Source organism: Myotis brandtii, unplaced genomic scaffold (assembly GCF_000412655.1).
Source record: "Myotis brandtii unplaced genomic scaffold, ASM41265v1 scaffold15, whole genome shotgun sequence".
Classification (NCBI taxonomy): Eukaryota; Metazoa; Chordata; class Mammalia; order Chiroptera; family Vespertilionidae; genus Myotis; species Myotis brandtii.
The window spans coordinates 1123170-1141857 of record NW_005355410.1 but is presented as its reverse complement, the minus strand read 5'-3'; the positions used below and the strand labels follow the sequence as shown (position 1 = coordinate 1141857).

Here is an 18688-nt window from a genome sequence, read left to right as displayed (position 1 = left end):
TGGAAGCAGGTATCTGGGATTTATTTATCTTCTATAATTGAAACTTTGTAGCCTTGAGCGGAGCCCAGAGTCAGGGCAGGAGGGAAGCTTGGCTTCCTCCATCGCCGGGGGCAACCCAAGCCTCCTGCTCGCTCCAGCTCCGTGGCTGCCGCCATCTTTGTGACAGAGCGAGGGTTAATTTGCATATTACTCTTTTATTAGATAGGATTATACATATGAAAAGTGCTTTATAAATTATAAAGCACTATATATACATGTTAAAAAAGTAGTATCCAAAAGAATTCCTGGATAAATGAGTGAGAAACAAATGTAAAAATGCACAAAGGATGAGAACAGGCAATACACGGAGTGGAGAAATGCATTTAACCAGTAACAATGTGAAAAGCACATCATCTCAGTAATGATCAAAGGCATGCATATTAAAAGACTGAAATACTTGGTTTTGCCTCAGACTGTCACAAATTTGGAGAATCCAGAGCTGCTGAGGCATAGAGAGTGGGCATGCACTCAGGTGCTGACAGGAGCGCTACTCCTGAGGGCATTTCCATGATATACTTTAATTCTTAACCATGCAGCATGAATCCTAATGCTGACATCCAACAGAAATGCTAACGTGCACAAGTGGAGATATAGAATGGTGCTCGTTACAGCATATTTATAATGAATTGGGGAGCAATCTAAACATCCATAAGAAGCTACTGGCTAAATAAATATGGTGCCCTCCACAGTGAAATGCAAGAGAGCCTATACAATACATGGAAGAGCACAGGCAGTGAACATCCAGTTACAGGTATGTAGCACATGATCTTGATTTTGTTTTAAAAAATAATACATGCACAGTCCAAAAAGTTAACAGCGAATACTTCTGAAGGGTAGGTGTAAGGATTTTTGCTTTTTGCACTTTTAATTTTCTGAAATAAACATGTGTTGCTCTTGGAAGCATCTTCAGTAAAATATACTGACAAGAAAAAGGTAGAGACTAATGTAACAAATACCTGTGTACCCATCACCCAGCCTTAAGAAAGAAAACAGTGATTCAGTTAAGCCTCCTCTGTGCCCCTTCCTCAACAGTAGGGTCTAACATGAGCTGAGGTTCATATTTATCATTCACCATTTGACTCCTATTAGTTGGCACATATTGTGAGAATTAAATGAAACAATGATGGCAAAAGAGCTCCCACAGTACAGAGCACACTGTAGATTCTGAATATAGTTTCCCTAGAAGGACTTTATAAATAATCAAGGTCTGAGTGATCACAGAAGCAAACCTTCATTGAACATTTAGTCTGTGTCATGCACTGGTTAAATGTCTTACGCATGCCTGTATTTGTGCTTGAACCTCTGTGAGGTGAGGACTGATACTTCCCCTATTTCACCAATGAAAGCACAATATAGGGAGGTTAAACCACATGCCAGAGACACAAAACAGTAAGCAGGCAAGCAGGATTCCAACCCAAGTCTGGACTGGGGAAGCGCCAGGTTTTAGCCATCATATCCCACTTCCCATCTGCCATATTCCATGGATGGGAAGGGCAAAAAACGAATGTCTTTGCACTTGCACAGATTATCCTCAGACCCAGGTCACACTCAGAGTTGACTTTTAAATATAAACAAATAAATACGTGATTCTTATTATCTGTAATAGTTAATGTTCTGGAAAGTTGCCATGAACACTGAATTGAATACTGAAGCATTGCTCCTGAGGGAAATACAGGGTTAAGTTCCCGTGAGTCTCTGGGAAAAGCATTTTCATCAACCGCTCAACACATAAATTTGTTTTATGTGTGTTTTTTGTTTAAAGACACATTATTCAATATATTTTGCTGATTCATATCATTCAATTCAGGGCCAAAAGCACTGTGACTTGTGCCTGAAAGAAACATATCTAATGCATACATTTTCTCTGTAAGGCACATCAGCCTTCTTGTGCTTAGGAAAACTAGACAACACATTAGCACTATGCTTGAGGGTATTTTAAATAGCAAAACTACCAACAAAAAGTATAAAATATTTTTTTTAAAGGTACTAAATAGACTGTTGAAAGAACTTGTTTATTGTATGCACTAAAAGAAGAAGGCAAAGCATTGCTTTGTTCAACTTCAGCTGGGAACGTGTGCAACAGGAAACAAATTTCAGGCAACTCAAATTTTTCAGTGTTTTGTGCATATCTGTGAATGACTAAAACATGGTAAGCATTGATTTTGGAGTTACAAATAAATTTTAGGGAGCAAGCAAATTCACAAACAATGGAATTTGTGAATAATGAGGATAATGGTAAGTACAGCGGGGCCTTGACTTACGAGTTTAATTCGTTCCGTGACGGAGCTGGAGCTCGTAACTCAAATTACTCTTATGTCAAATAAAAAAATGAACGAGTGAGACACGTGATGCTGGGCTGATGTTGTGGCGTTCACTAGCGGTGGGGTATCTGAAGCTGGCTCGTAACCTGAATTTTAGCTCGTAACTCAGACGGCTCGTATCTCGAAAAACTCGTTAGTCGGGACACTCGTAAGTGAAGTCCCCACTGTACATATATATGTACATACACTATTATTTTTAAAAAATGTATTTTTATTGATTTCAGAGAGGAAGGGAGAGGCAGAGAGAAATAGAAACATTAATGATGAGAGAGAATCATTGATCAGCTGCCTTCTGCACACCCCTCTACCGAGGACTGAGCCCACAACCTAGGCATGTGCCCTGACCTGGAATTGAATCGTGACCTCCTGGTTCATAGGTTGATGCTCAACCACTGAGCCATGCTGGCAAGGCCATACACTATTATTAAACTCTTAATTAATTATGTGACATCTCTCTAGGGTTGGCAAATTATTTGTTAAAAACTTATTAAGTACCTAATAATTATGTCTGAGTTCTCAAACTTGAAACTTTGAAAAGTCTATTGTATTGCATCTATCTCCCCACCCTGATTAAAATCTCTGGTGTAGCAGATAATGAGTATTATTTTACTTATGACAGGTTTCCAATACATTTTATACTAAACTAGAGGCCTGCTGGACCACATTCATGCATGGGGGCGGGGAGATGGAGGGGGAATCCCCTCAGCCCGGCCTGTGCCCTCTTGCAGTCCAGGACCCCTTGGGGTATGTCCCTATGCCGACTTAGGTGGACATCCCCTGAGGGGTCCTTAGCACTGCCACGGAGGCAGGAGAGGCTCCCACCACCACCACCGCTGCGCTCACCAGCTGTGAGCCCGGCTTCTGGAGTGCACTGACCACCAGGAGGCAGCTCCTGCATTGAGCATCTGCCCCCTGGTGGTCAGTGAGCATCATAGCGACTGGTCATTCCACCATTCAGTTGATTTGCATATTAGCCTTTTATTATATAGGATGGGCAAAAAAGGAGGTATACCCTGGCTCTTGTACTCTACATTTCTAATCAAACTTAGCAAGATGGGAAGAAAAAAACAAAGTGCCTATAAATTCTGGATATAATTCATCTTTCCCTAACACCTAAAATACTTATATTTCAATAACCAATCACTCATTCATCAAATTTCATGGAATATATACTAAGCATTATATTATCAATACAGAATAAATTATGTCCATTTCTTCTGGTTTCTTCAATCCTTTAATTAAAACAGAACAAAACAAAGCCCTAAAATCTGGTGCTTGACCAGGAGTGACTTTTTACCCCAAGGGACATTTGGAAATGTCTAGAGACTTTATGGTTGTTACAATGCATAGCTGCTAGTGGCTTCTAGTGATGCTGCTAAATATCCTACAGTGCATCAGACAGCAACCCCCAACAAAGTCAATAGTACTAAGGCTAAGAAACCCTGCTCTAAACCACAATTGTTGTCATCTTAGGAAAAGTCAAAATTATAGGCGCGGGGGGAAAGGAGGCAAAAATCTAAAACAGTGTTATCCAATTGAACTTTCTGTGAGGATGGAAATATTCTATATCTGTGCTGTCCAATACAGTAGCTACTAGCCACATGTGGCTATTGAGCACTTAAAATGTAGCTAACATCACTGAAGAACTGGATTTTAAATTTAAATTAATTTTTTCTGGTAACTCTGTGCCTCCATTGGTTCTTTTCCTTTATGCTTCTATCTGTTGTTTTTGTTTTGTGGTATTCCATACATCTTTCCTCTGTTTCCTCTTTTTTTAAGCTATATGTCTTATTTGGGGAATTTGTGTGTGTGGTTGCCATTAGTTTTATAAAAAGTGAAGTTGCATATATACCATAATTTTTTCCCTTTTGAGTACATCTGATCTTCATCTTCCTTTGCCTGTCCATACCTGTCCCTCTTCCCCTTGTATGTTTTTATTGTCACAAATTATCCCTGTTTATGCTGTGAGTTTTTGACAATCCTACTGGTAGTGTCATGACCTTATGTTCTTTGTTTCATGTAGAATAACTCCCTTGAATATTTCCTGAAATGGAGGTTTTTCTAGTGATAAAATCCCTCAGTTTCTGTATGTCTGGGAATGTTCTTATTTCTCCTTCATATTTAAAGGATAATTTTGCTGGAAATAATATGTGTGGCTGGTAATTTCTCTCTTTCAGGCATTTGAATATTTGGTTCCACTCTCTTCTTGCTTATAGAGTTTCTGCTGAGAAGTTGGGTGAAATTCTGATGGGTTTTCCTTTGCAGGTCACTTCCTTCTTTTCGCTGAATGCTTTGAGGATTTTTTTCTTTGTCACTAATTTTTGACAGCTTCATTACCAAGTGCCTTGGAGAGGGCCTCTTTGGATTGAGGTAACTAGGTGTTTTGTTTGCTTCTTGGATTTGAGGATCTAGTTCTTTCCATAGGTTTGGAAAGTTCTTATCCATTATTTGTTTTAATAGACTCTCCATTCCATACTCTCTCTCTTCTTTCTCCGCTATGCCCATGATTCTGATTTTGTTTTGTTTTGTTTTTTGTTGTTTGTTTTTTTTTTTTATGGAATCGGAGAGGTCTCGTAGGGCTATTTTGTATTTCTTTGTTCTCTTCTTCCCTCTGCATCATTTCTTGATTCCTATCTTCAATATCACTAGTTCTTTCCTCTAACTGGTTGGTTCTGTTTTCTATGCTCATCAGTTCACTCTTAATTTCTTTGCCTGCTTCATTTCCAGAATTTCTGCTATATTCTTTTTTAACAATTCAATTTCTTTGGAGAAATACTCATTTTGTTCATTGATTTGTTTTCTGAGTGAGCTGAATTGCCTGTCAGTATTTTCTCATATCTCATTGGGTATTTTCAGAACTGCAATCTTGAAATCTGTCATTCAACTCGTATAATTCTGTGTGTTACAGCCTGTTTTCTGGGGATTTTTCTTTTTCTTTCTTTTTTTCTGATCATCATTGTTGTGGTTGTTCATGGCATTGGTTGTTCTCCTTTGTTTTCCCATTTATCTCTGTTCCAGTAGATGGCGCTGAATTGCAAGATTTTTCCGCCCCCCTCTGTGGCCTCACAGTTTTGAGCCTCTGTGGCTTCCGTAGGGTTGTACTGCCTCTGCTGCTTGGGAGTGAGGTTTGTTTTTCCCTCATGGTAATGGCAGTCCCTGGCCTTCAAGGGTCTAGCCCAGTGGTTGGCAAACTCCTTAGTCAACAGAGCCAAATATCGACAGTACGACTGAAATTTCTTTTGAGAGCCAAATTTTTTAAACTTAAACTATATAGGTAGGTATGTTGTTATTAACTTAATTAGGGTACTCCTAAGCTGGCCTTTGCTAAAAACGTCCTCAATCTGATTGAGGTACGTTCACTGAGGTCGACCCCTTCCAACTCTCCCATCCCCAACTCGTGCATGAATCATGCATGCGCACCTCCCCCGAGCTGCGTCTCCTGTAGCCCAACCGACCGACAACCCCCACTTCTTCTAATGCCACTACTTCAAAATAGACTCACCCAGGCCAAAAACCAACTTCTGCACATGGTCCACGAAGTTTCAATCACACTGTAAGTGCGAACCCGCACGTGGTATTTTGTGGAAGAGCCACACTCAAGGAGCCAAAGAGCCTCATGTGGCTCGCGAGCCGCGGTTTGCCCACTGATCTAGCCCAAGCACCCCTCCTGGGGCTCAGTCACAGAGGGAAACTGTGTTTCTACTGCAACAGCTCTTGGCCTATAGACAATACACTCCTGGAAACAATCCAAGAGCAATGGGAGTCTAATTAGTGGCAGGGCTCTGCCATCTACTTTCTTTGCCTGAAAGCCAGCAGCCAGGCCCAGGAGGTGGGGAGCGGGGAGCAACTCTGTAGGGAGGCTGTCTGCTGACTCGCAGCTCACAGCTCACGCATGGAACTCAGATCTAATTCACAACATGCCCCCACGGTTCAGACACTCTCTCACTGTTTGTGTGCGACCACACAATGCCGCCACTCTAGTGGCTATTCCAACAGCCAGCCACTTGCTGGGTTAGCTCTCTGTTGGTCCGACCAGCTGAGGAAAATGCCCATGACTGCTGCGGCCAGTTCCCAGCTGCGCTGTAGACACACTGTAGCCATGTTCGGCTTCCCTCCTTTCTCTCGTCTCCCCACTTATTCCAAGGAGCCCACCTTAGTTGTTTCAGTGTGCAGGTCTCTCAGGCGTGCATCTGTGTTGAGCAGACTTCTTTGTTGAATGATAGGTGATTATTTTGTTGAAATGTTAGGGGAAGAGGATAGATGTGCCCTTATGCTGCCATTCCTCTGATGTCACTCTCCCAATTTAAATTAATTTTAATTTAATTTTAAGTAGCCACAGGGGCTAGTGCAGGGGTGGGCAAACTTTTTGACTTGAGGGCCACAATGGGTTCTTAAACTGGACCGGAGGGCCGGAACAAAAGCATGGATGGAGTGTTTGTGTGAACTAATATAAATTCAAAGTAAACATCATTACATAAAAGGGTACGGTCTTTATCTTTTTTTTAGTTTTATTCATTTCAAACGGGCCGGATCCGGCCCGCGGGCCGTAGTTTGCTCATGGCTGGGCTAGTGGCTACTATTCTGGAAACTGCAATTCTAGAAGAAAATTGACTAAAGAGAAATACTAGCTAAATGTAATGGATGAAACTTGGTTAAGACCTGGATAGAAAAATTAGTTATAAATGCTATCTTAAGGACAACAATATGGACTAGTATTAGACAATATCAACAATTGTTATTTTTTTTGGTGTGATAACTACTCATAATTCTTATTATTAAAATACTAGAGGCCCGGTGCACGAATTCATGCACGGGTGGGGTCCTTTGGCCTGGCCGGCGATCAGGGCCGATGGCCAACAACCAAACAGGGTGCGAGAGGTTGGCTGTGGGAATGCACTGACCACCAGGGGGAAGCTCCTGCATTGAGCATCTGCCCCCTGGTGATCAGTGCACGTCATAGGGACCAGTCAACTGGTTGTTCAGTCAACCAGTTGTAACGGTCGCTTAGGCTTTTATATATATAGATGCTTAAGTATTAAAGGGCAAAATGTCATGTCTGTTGCTCAATTTTTAAATGTCTCTGTGGATATGAGATTAGAGGAGACTAAGGAGACATGACAACTAAATTCAAATGTATAATTCTTGATTGGACCCTAGAACAAATAAAGAACAATAATTAAATCTGAATAAAGTCTGTGTAGTTATTTAACAGGATTGTAACAATACTTATTCCTCACATTTAATAATTATACTGTGATTATTATGTTAGTATTAGGGGAAGCTAGGTAAAGGGTATATGGGATATCTGTACTATTTTTGTAACTATTCTGTGAGTCTAAAATTATCTCAAAATAAAAACTTAAAAAAAATTGTTTTAAGTGTGGCAGGATAGTAAGAAGCTAGGGAAAATTTCTGGGCAAGTGAAATGGGAAAATTGAGACAAGAAAATTAAACAAGGCCAAATAGTTTTGGCAGCTTGCAGCCAGAATGTGAATCACATGACCTTATCTTCCCCAACCAAGGATACTTGAGAGCAAATGGTTTAGATAGCTCCTCCCTAACCAGAGAATACATAGCTTAAATCACCCTTGCTTGGGAAAATAGAGAACAATGACCAAAATAATGTCATTGTACCAGATAAACACAAGGACAGATAAAGTCTGGGGGACAAACAACAAAATCCCAAAAACTTTGGGATGGTATCACTTGGGGGATATTAGGCAGGAAAGATGGGTGCTAGAGCAGGAGGGGGGAAGGGGAGAAAAAGGGGAGTTTATCTCACCCACTAAACAAAGAAGTCAGCTGTCTTAGGTCTTGCTAAACAAGATGACCAGATGTATGTATAAACATTCTGAGATAAGCCACAATATAGAAGGAGACTTTAAAACTTAATCTGCTTCCCAAAATATTTGGCAGGGTAACTTTGAAACCTATAGGGTGAAGGGTATAAAACCCTTTGATTCCCCACCAGGCAGGATGCTCAGACTAGCTGAGTTGCCCACTTATCTTTATGCCAACTATATTCTTAATAAATTCACTTGCTTTGCTTCCTTAGAAAATTTACTTACTTTTCTTCCTAAATAAATTTGCTTGCTTTGCTTTAACACTGCTGTCTATCACTCATCTGAATTCTTTCTCAAGAGCTGAGGAGGGGAGAGCCCACTCAGAGGGCTCTCTGGTAGCATAAGAACTACAGGAATTTCACAGGAAAAGTGCAAAATTGTTTACACGGTTGGGTTGGTAATGCCTCTAGGGTCTGTGCACTGCCTATCTCTGTAGCATGTTTTCTCCTCTTATTCATAGTATCTAGTAACACAGAATTTCTTTGCAATAGCCTCGAGCCCTTTGCACATGGTAAGTCTCCGCACCCCTCCCCCAACACACTCTTCTGGGGATAATCACTTCCTTACAAAAATTCTCATTCTACCCACCCCCAAGCCCAGATTAATTTCCCTTGCTGTAAATCCCATAGCACTCTTGGCTTTCTCTTTTGTTGCATGCATTGTTCTTGTTATTTACGTGGCTGATGACTATAAGGGAAGGACCACTACTGTATCAACAGTGTGGGCAAACATCTTCATATTTGAATAAATTTAGGGAAGTACTTGAAAAGTTGGTGGAATCATAGTCATGTGTTCATAATTTCTGACTCATGCATTCAATATTTACTGAGGCACCAGAATACAGTGGTTAGTCAAATATACACGGTTCCTACTAGACTGGGAAGATGAGTTATTTAAATAAAATTAGTTACAACTGTGATGCATGGCAGGAATGGTCATTCAACATTGTAGAAGGATGTCCAGATAGATTTCTGTCTTCTATTTTTATTTCTTGAGGGGGAGGCCCTCAAAGTCTCTTTCCTTCCAAGACTGCCTATCAAAAGTCAAGGGAACCCTTTCCCATAAAGCTCCTCTTCCCAGTCTTTGTGGGGGTCACACCATGGACACTCTCACAGCAGAACAAGTGATTCCTAGTCTCAAGTGGGCAACTTGAATTTCTGACTGGGGGAACCCTGATTTTCTAGGCCTCAGCTGGCCCAGGGATGATCCCCTCAAACCCTCTCAGAGGAGTTTGGCTAGCTCCTTGGTAAACTGTTCAATCATTCAACAAACTTATCTTTTGAGCTGTGTGCCAGGCACCTTGTAGGAGCAGGGGCTAAAGCAATGAATAAAAGAGACAACACATCTGACCTAATGGAACCTAGAATCTAGTGAGGAAGAAAGTCAATAATAAGAAAAACCAGTAAAATCTAAAAAAATATTTTAGGCAGATAAGTGCTAGAATAAGAAGGAATGCATAATGGATACACATGTATGTTTGTGGCAAGGTGAACATTTCCAATGGGGCAGCCAGGGAAAACTTCATGGCTTTTGAGTGAAGATGTGAAGGAAGTAAGGAAACCAGCTTTGGGGATGTCTGGCATTCTAAGATAGGAGTGAGCCTGCCACCTTCAAGGAGCAACAGGGAGGCCTTGTGGCTGGAGCTGAGTCCCCGAGGGGAAGGGAACTAGGAGATGAGTCTGAGAAGCCAGTCACATAACCCTGTAGGTCACAATGGCCTCTTTATGAAAGAGAGGGCAATGTTATGAAGTTCTCATACTAACTTCTCTCACACAATCAATGCAGTGCCCAATTTTGTTATTCTCTGCCCTGTCATCATATAATAAGCAGTCAGTCAATTTCCATACTTACTAGGTTCTATTGGAGTTCCACAGCCAGCACAGAAAAAATTCTGGGCTGCTACCACGAGATCCCTCCTAGGTATAGAAAACAGTAACAGTTACATTTCAGAAAAGGCCAATGGAGCAGTTTTCACTTATTGGAAAATAAACTGATGATACTTTTCTTGTCTTGGGGCCTTAATTTTGTCATTTTCCATTTGTGAAGAAATAGAATTACTCAATAGAGTTTTCTAGTTGAAATCCCTGGGTCACTAAAGCAGAAGTTAGTATCACGAATAACACTTCCACCAAAATCTTTAGAGACTTCACACTGTGCATGCACAGGATCCTCTCTCCAGAGAGAACTAGAGATAGGCAATGCAGGGAGAAAGTTCAGGTAGACCAGACATAAGAGGTGATTGTATTTGGGAAGTCCACAAATAGATCCAAAGAAATTTAGACAAATAAGGATAATGTAAGACAAAACTATACATTTCTGGTGAGAAACCATCTAGTGAAGTGTTTTCTATTGAACTGTTGGTGCCATGACTTCACATGTGATTTGGAAATACAAAATAAGTTATAAAATTTTATTATAGTTTAGGGTCAGCAAAATTGGTCATGGCAAAAATATGCAGAACCCTACCCATGTGCCTTTTCTTAACTACAGGAGCTCTCCTCGAGATTAAATTTCTATTAAAAAAAAGTCATTGATTTTTATTTCATATTGCACTGAAAAATAGAAGGATCCAATCTTTTTAAATTACTGTATATGATTTTTTAGGTTCAATATTAGCCACTAAAAATAGTCCCTTTAGCCTATTTCAGTTGCTATGTAATGTCCGTAATTAAGAACACACAGTGAAAATCTCAACTTGTCAAAACTTACAGAGCCCCTCAAAAGCAGGGTGCCAGAAAGCTAACTCAGAAAAATATGCCCAACCTACCTTTTCCTAAAAAAAATTTTTCTTTGTCCCTCAGTGTATTACTTTTTTCCTTTTCCTACTTTCAGAGTCAGGTAGGAACTGAGACTGTTTAGGGACTTGGGCCCAGGAACAGAAAAAATACCAGGTGGCTAGGAAGACAAAAGGCCATTGGAACACCAAATAAGCTGACTGCAAGAATGTCACCACCCCTCCACTCCCTACTTAAAAATGCAGAGGTAGCTGATTTTATTTTCTTATAACTGCCTGCTTCTTGCAGGTGTTGTAACTACTGACAACACTCAGTTGATCAAGGTTTGAATGCTATATGACCTTCCTAAGGTGGTGGTAATGAGCAGTCTGCCATCTTACCCTCATAGCACAGGTGGGAACATAGTTACCAGACAACACAGCTGGAAAGTGAAATCACTCCACCCTGAAATAGAAATTTCGCAAGCCTGCCTTTTTCAAGAAGAACTGCCTTTTTGCACAAGCCTGCTTTGTCCTCAGCTCATAAAAGGAGCCAAGCAGAGCCAGCCCTCAGAGCCAGTTCAGATGACCTTCCTTTACTCTGTGCTGCCTCCTTTGTGCTCCAACATAAGCTTAATGAAATCTGCCTGTGGATGAAAAGGGGCCACATGCTAACCTGACAAGCTCAGGGAAGGCCTGCATGGCAGCCTTGCAAACTCAGAGACTTAAAGTAACCCCAAAGGATGGTCTGAAATTCAAACTTTTTAAAAGCAATTTATGGCAGATAGTCATGTCCTAAGCTAGACTCTTTCCTGACAAAAGTCAATCTTTACCTTAACTAAAGCTGTCTATTGTATTTTGCATCTATGATAACAGACCTTTGGAATGTCAGGGTAACTCCCCCTGTTCTTCCAGACCCCTCAGGCACAACCAATACACCAGGGCAGAGACCATAAATCCTCTCATTGTTATTATTATCATGTTAATTGTTAACTATCCTATACCCACCTGTGTAAAAGATGTATGAGTCTATCATTTTACATTTTATTCAATACCAGCGGTTACCCCTGCTTTGCTTTCTCCCACTGTGGGGAGCCGATATAGGGTTAAGCCTTGGACTGACCTGTTGGCAAAGTCACAAACAGGTCTTCCGAGTCTTAAACAACCCAATCCGAAAGGTGGCCGCTGATTTACACGCGCTATCATTTAAAAAATAAAAAAGGGGGAATTTGCTGGTCCATCCTTGCTGCTTGACAGAGTCACTGCAGGGAAGAAACATCTGCACAGCATATGTTTCAAGGCACCTGGGGTATATGGCATACTGTTCTTAATATGTTTGCTCCCCTTCTTAGCGCTATGTGTTTTAACCAAGGTCACCTCTCTGAGAAAGGTTGTTTCCCCAGGTGGGGATTTTTCCCTGGAGTTAGGGAGTAACAGGACTAAGGAAGGGAATAAAACCCCTTAACTAAGTGCCAGGCGGGTAATTAATCACTTTAACTAGGAACAATCACCCTTAACCTACATAATCTTTACTTAGGATAATCTCCTTCATTGTAGCTTAACAGAACAGTAGAGTAGTGACCTTGGAATGGAGATAACAAACGCCCTAACCTTTGGAATAGAATGGGTAGGATTAAAATCAAATGGTATAAATACAGATGTAACAGGAGAATAAAAAGAGAACCTCGCTATGCTGATCAACTGAACGCTGCCTCCGTGTCATTCCTTCTTCCCCGACTCCGTCCACACCTTTGGGAACCCCTGGACCTGCTGGGGCTGGACCCCAACATCCCACCTCCCTAATCTGTCACCAATGGATTTCATGTAACCCACTTGCTTCTTCTCTTTTGATTGTAATGTATAAAATAAGGTGCAAAACTGCCATTCTCTGGAGTATTATCTCAATCCATTGATATCTGCATTCTGGCAATTGTCGACAGTTTGGCTCAAATAAACTCAAAATTTTCTATAGGTTTGATTGTTTCTTACGTTGACATGTCTGATAATTTCTCAGGGGTTTCTTCTCAATTTCTATATTGGGGAACCCAAGAAACCCAACGTGGGTAACAGAACTAACTTGTTTTAACTGGACTGGAAGCCCAAACAGCAACCCCAACTTACTTATGTGGTGGATGAACATTAACTATGACTTGAAATCTAGGGGGTGCCCAGTCTTCTGTCCCTCTGATCCTTGAGTTAAATTTAATTTCCTCTCCTAAATCCACACTGGATTCAAAGTCTTTTCGGACACGCTCTTCATTTACAACCTGCATAACAAGAGAGAATTTAGGAACTTAAACAAGCCTATTTTAGGAACTGAAATTAAAAGAGCACTCAACTGTATTTCCAACATTAAAATTTAGCATGATAAATTAAAACTGCTTTCAACCGAACTAAAGGACATGGCAAGAGCCCTTCATGTATCTGAAGCCATCTGGAGAAAAATTGTTTCAAACACCACCCAGCTGAGGTCACTTTTCTTTGTTTCTTAGTTATTTTAGTATTTCATTTGTTTCCAGATTTCAAATTACTGCAAGTAGGTCACTGTGACCTGCAATGCTTTTATGGATAGCATTTTAGTAAATAGGCTGATAGATGCTGCCAATCAGAACCTCCTATGGTTGTCAGACTTCCCCAGAAACATCTTTCAAGACCATTCCCCTGCTTGGCTCCCCTCTGAACCTATTGTCATTTAAAATCTAAACTCCTCAAATCAGCATTCTAGGTCCTCCATAGTTGGGCCACTAGTATTCAAGCCTTATTTCCCAGGATCACCACTGCTCTCCCCCAACCCCACCAACACACACACAGACAAGCAAACACATGTTATTCAACCACACCAAACCATTCTGCTCAATAAACACCTCACACACCTCAGTGTCAATTTTGCTCCAGCTGGCCTTTGCCTCCTTTGCATTTCCAGAGAGATTTTTGCCTACCCCTAGTTTATTTATTTATTTCCTTTTATTAAATTTATTGAGTATAGGGGGCCTACTTCTATTTTAGCCTTTGCCACAAAGTTCTCTGTTCCCCATGAGCTGCATGCTGCCAGAGGGCAGAGTGTTCTATAGGGAACTATGGTCGGCAGTTAGACATTAGCAGAGCAAGGAGGATGGGCCAGGTACAGGAGGGGGTGCGGGGAGCCCCAGGTGCCTAACAAAGGACAATTGTAGGGTGGGACCTTGCCCCCAGGGTGACCTTTCCTTCCCTAGCATATATCTGGTCATGAGATTTGGACCAGTACCTCTTGACCTTCCCTCCCTAGAGATAACATCTATGCCTAAAGTTGTATTACAGCTCCAGGCCCAGATAAGCAACAAAACCAGCCACAACTGTCCTCAAGACAAGCTGCACTGAATAATGACCCCCGCCCTGGTCCTTGCCAGTCAATCAGTGGAAACCTAGACCCTGAAAGGACACACCTGGAAAACTGCTGAATATTCTATTGAGATCTTCCCCTGGGACCTCCCCTAAAATCACCCTCAAAACCCTCAGGACAAAACCCTGCCAGCTCCAGGGACGCCAGGGACTCCACTCCAGGGAGAGCGCTTTCTCGCCCTCCAGGGAGGGAGAAGGGCATGCTTTCCCTCCTTCTCATTTCCCTTTCCCCTCCTTCTCCCTGCCCCAGGCACCTTACTGTTCCCTTCCACACTCCCAAGCTCCAAGGGCCCTTCCTTTACCTCTATAACTTGTTTCCTAAGCCCATTTCTTCTAGAAATTACTTTTTCTACTTCTGTAATTCACCCCAAAACTGTTTGGGTCTTGGCTCTGAATTCTTTCCTAGCCAGAACCCAAGTACTGAGGTTGCTGAACCCAGGTTTGGTCTGACCCCACCAGTCAGACACCTGGTGCCTTCCCGCTTCCTACAACAGAACCAGCCTGGACTTTCAAATTAGGCAGCATGAGGCATAACTCCTGCTGATACATAAGGAGTATCTAAATCTTACCTACAATAAGATTTTAAAAAATATATTTTTATTGATTTCAGAGAGGAAGGGAGAGGGAGAGATAGAAAGGGGGTAGGAGGGAGGGATCTAGTCATATCCGAGGAGTATCTAAATCTTACCTACACTGACCAGCCCTGCTGGGTGTCTTGATATAAAAATGATAATAGCATCTACCTAATAGGACACATGAGAATTAAAATGTGAATTTTGGGTGCATAATAAATACTCAATAAATTTCAGATTCATCCTTCCTTTCAATTCCTCCCCCAACACCCAGTGACCATAAAGGAAACACATACATGTCTGAAATGAATAGCAGGCAAAATGTGAATTTAGTAATGTGAAACTTCCATTCAAAGTCAACTTTTTTTGATACTTACTATGGAGCCAGATGCATTGAGGGAAACTGCCAGCTGATAATTAACTTCTGACAACATCCAGCACTTACGGAACACTTGGTACAATTCTTTGGCTATTAGCTCAGCTGAATTGAAGTTTGGCTCATAAATAACACTGAAATATAAGAGATGCAAAAGATTAACAATTATATTCATGAGGAGTATAAGGTTCTTCTTCAGATTTTCAACTATCCTTCCCTCTCCAAAAACTCAGAGGAGGCATCATAGAAGAGACCATGCATCAACCACGGTACCAACGGTTATCTTACTCAACACAATTCCTCCATGTTCAACAGAGTAGCTTTATTTATTGAGGGTACCAAGACTGAGAGGTATAGTGAAAAGAGCACTGGATTTAGAGTTAGAAGACCTAAGTTCAAATCGTACCTCTGTTATTTAGCAGCATTGTGCCCCGAGGCACACTGTGTCTGAACCTTAGTTTCTACATCTTTAAAATGGGGTTTTAAAAAAGCCTACCCATGAGGATCACATAAGAATGTATACAAATGTATACAAAAGTCTTTTAAACACTATAAAAACATTGTAGAAACTTGAGTGGTGATTGTTGCATTTCAACTGACTGAACTTGGCCTGAGATGTTCACAGAGGCCTGGAATTCAGTGTCTCAGAAGTGATGGCCCAGGGGCCTATGTGAAGGAGGACATGAAAGAGAGATACCTCTTAGAGGAGCTACAGGAACGTCCACAGGTTTCTGTGGTATTGCTGAACTTTCCAAGTTCTGTGGAAAAATAGAAGAAAGAGTAGAGAGGTCTATTAGTCTGTTTCACTTAATCACAGTCAATTTTATAAGCACACAAAAATAGCTCCCTGCATTTCAGAAAGCACCATTTATTCAGCACCTTCATACTTCAGTGTCTTTTGAGTTTCTATTATGAGGCTACAGCTAATAACCAAAGACAGAATTTCAAAATATACTCACCTGGCCTGGCCAGTGTGGCTCAGTGATTGATTGTCCACCTATTAACCAGGAGGCCATGGTTCGATTTCCAGTCAGGGCACATGCCCGGGTTGTGGGTTCAATCCCCAGTGGGGGGTGTGCAGGAGGCAGCCAACCAATGATTCTCTCTCATCACTGATGTTTCTTTTCTTTTTTTAAAAAAATAGCATTTTAAAAAATATATTTTTATTGATTTCAGAGAGAAAGGGAGAGGGAGAGACAGAAAGGAGGCTGGAGGGAGGGATCTAGTCATATCCGAAGAGTATCTAAATCTTACCTACAATAACAAATTTATCAAAGTCACATTTGCAGGCCTCTTTCACCACATCACAGTAAGTAGGTGTTTTAACAACTGGGCTGACCTGTAACACAGCACAACCTAGAGAAAGAAAAGGGGGTTTCACCAACAAGAAAAAAAGTACACAATCTATAACATGCAACTAGATAGAAGTTAGGAATAAAAAGGGCTAAGAATTTTTAAATTCAACTTCAAGAATTTTCAGAAAAGCAAGTGTAGTAAGCAGCGAGAACGGCACCAGGTGTTAGATCGGTGGAGTCAGAACAAACCTTCATTCAGCAACTTCGGTAATGGAATTCTGGCTAGGAAAGAATTCAGAACCAAGACTCAAATTACAAGAGAAAATTTATTTAGAAAGTCATAGAGGTAGAAGAAGTGAGCTGTAGAAGAAATGAGCTCAGGAAACAAGTTACAGAGGAAAAAGAAGGGTCCTTGGAGCTTAGGAGAAAGAGAGAAGCCAGGAAAATGAGCCTGGGGGAAGAAGAGTGGGAGGGAGTGGGGAAAGGCACTGGTGTTGATTGTCTGGTTTTGCTGCTTCTCTGGGCCTGGAGCTGAAATATAACTGAGGCCTAGATGAACTTGATGCAGGTCAAAACCTCATTGTCCTGGGAGCTTAATGCTTAAGGGCTATTCTTTGTCCCTCTTGTTTGTTTTCCTTCTGAGGAGTGGGTGTCTAGCCCATATGCCTAGCAACACGCCATGGGAGGATGGGTCAGGGGAGGGCCCGAACTGCATGACCAGTGTTATGAAAGGTCAGAGGGTCTAAACCGCATGACCAGCAATATGCTAAGGAAGAAAAGGTCACCCTGGGGATGAGGTTCTTGTTTTCCCAGTTTTATCCTTTGCTAGACATCAGAGCTTTTCACCCTGGTGACCTTCTGTAGCACCTGACCCATTGTCCTTGCTCTGCTCATGTCTAACTGCCTACCACACAAAGAATTATTTCTGTGTTGTTCTTACATTCACCATCACTAAGTGAAACACACTGAGTATGTGGGCGTTCATAAAAGTAATCTGTCTGCTTTTACATATGTTTGAAAATTCCAATAATACAAAGGTTTAAAAAATGGTAGCGGGGAAAGCAATTTCAGCTTCACAGTGAGGGAAAGAATATAGGTGACATAAACACTGTACTGAGTTGAATAGTGTGGTTCCCCCCCCCCCCCAAAAAAAAAAAACATGTCTACCCAGAAACAGTGAATGTAGCCTTATTTGGAATTAGGGTATTTGCAGATGTAGTTAAGATGAGGTCCTACTGGAGTAGGGTGAACCCTAAATCTAATGACTGGTCATAAAAAGAGAGAAATTTGGACACAGACACAGATATATATATATATAGAGAGAACACCATGTGAAGAAGGAGGCAGAGAATTGGGTGATGTGTCTACCAACTAAGGAACATCAAGGATTACCAGCAACCACCAGAAGCTGGGACAGAGACATGAAGCAGATTCTCCCTCAGAGTCTCCAGAAGGATCCAGCCCTTCCCACAACTTCATTTCTGACTTCTGGACTCCATAAATGTGAGACAATAAATTTCTATTATTTTAAGATACCTAATTCATGGTATTTGGTCACAGCAGCCCTAGGAAACTAATAAAATATGTACATACTTTTCTATCCCTAATACCAGTCTGGGGAATTATCCTAAGAACGTCATTAAAAAGAAAATTTAATGAAAGGGGAAGATTTGGGGACCTGGCTGGATAGCTCAGTTGGTTAGAGCATCATCCCGATAACCAAGGTTGCAGGTTCTATCTCCAGTCAGGGCAACCAATGAATGCATAAATAAGTGGAACAACTAATCAATCTCTCTCCCTCTTCTTTCTCTCTCAAATCAATAAATACTTTTTTTTTTTAAAGAAGAAGGCTTTGATCACTAAGGCGCTATTTGTAGTCTATTTAAAATAGTGAAAGCTACTTTAATGCCAAGGAATAGGGAATAGATATTGTAAATCACTCTGTTAACTCAAGAAATAACATAATTGAAAAATGTGAAAGTCATAACAACTTGAAAAACCGGATATGAAATACTGTTAATATAATCATACTAGTGTCCCAGTGCACGGATTTGTGCACTGTTGGGGTCCAGCCCCAGCAGGTCCAGGGGTTCCCAAAGGTGTGGACGGAGTCGGCGAAGAAGGAATGACACGGAGGCAGCGTTCAGTTGA

At 41.3% G+C, this 18688-nt stretch overlaps 1 protein-coding gene across 5 annotated transcripts in view; it reads right to left on the bottom strand.

Annotated features, from left to right (window-relative positions):
• The window catches only part of KIAA0226L (KIAA0226-like ortholog), an 86390-nt gene that overhangs the window by 10561 nt on the left and 57141 nt on the right, over nucleotides 1-18688 (bottom strand). For 4 of the 5 annotated variants that reach the window (XM_014535738.1, XM_005861393.2, XM_014535739.1 and 1 more), the window contains 5 exons: nucleotides 16497-16598; nucleotides 15940-16000; nucleotides 15244-15376; nucleotides 13038-13183; nucleotides 10055-10119 (listed from right to left, as the gene is read on the bottom strand). In XM_014535738.1, the coding sequence (XP_014391224.1) occupies nucleotides 10055-10119; nucleotides 13038-13183; nucleotides 15244-15376; nucleotides 15940-16000; nucleotides 16497-16598 (507 nt within the window). The remainder of the gene's footprint in view (nucleotides 1-10054; nucleotides 10120-13037; nucleotides 13184-15243; nucleotides 15377-15939; nucleotides 16001-16496; nucleotides 16599-18688) is intronic. The other variant, XM_014535740.1, reaches the window with a different exon arrangement.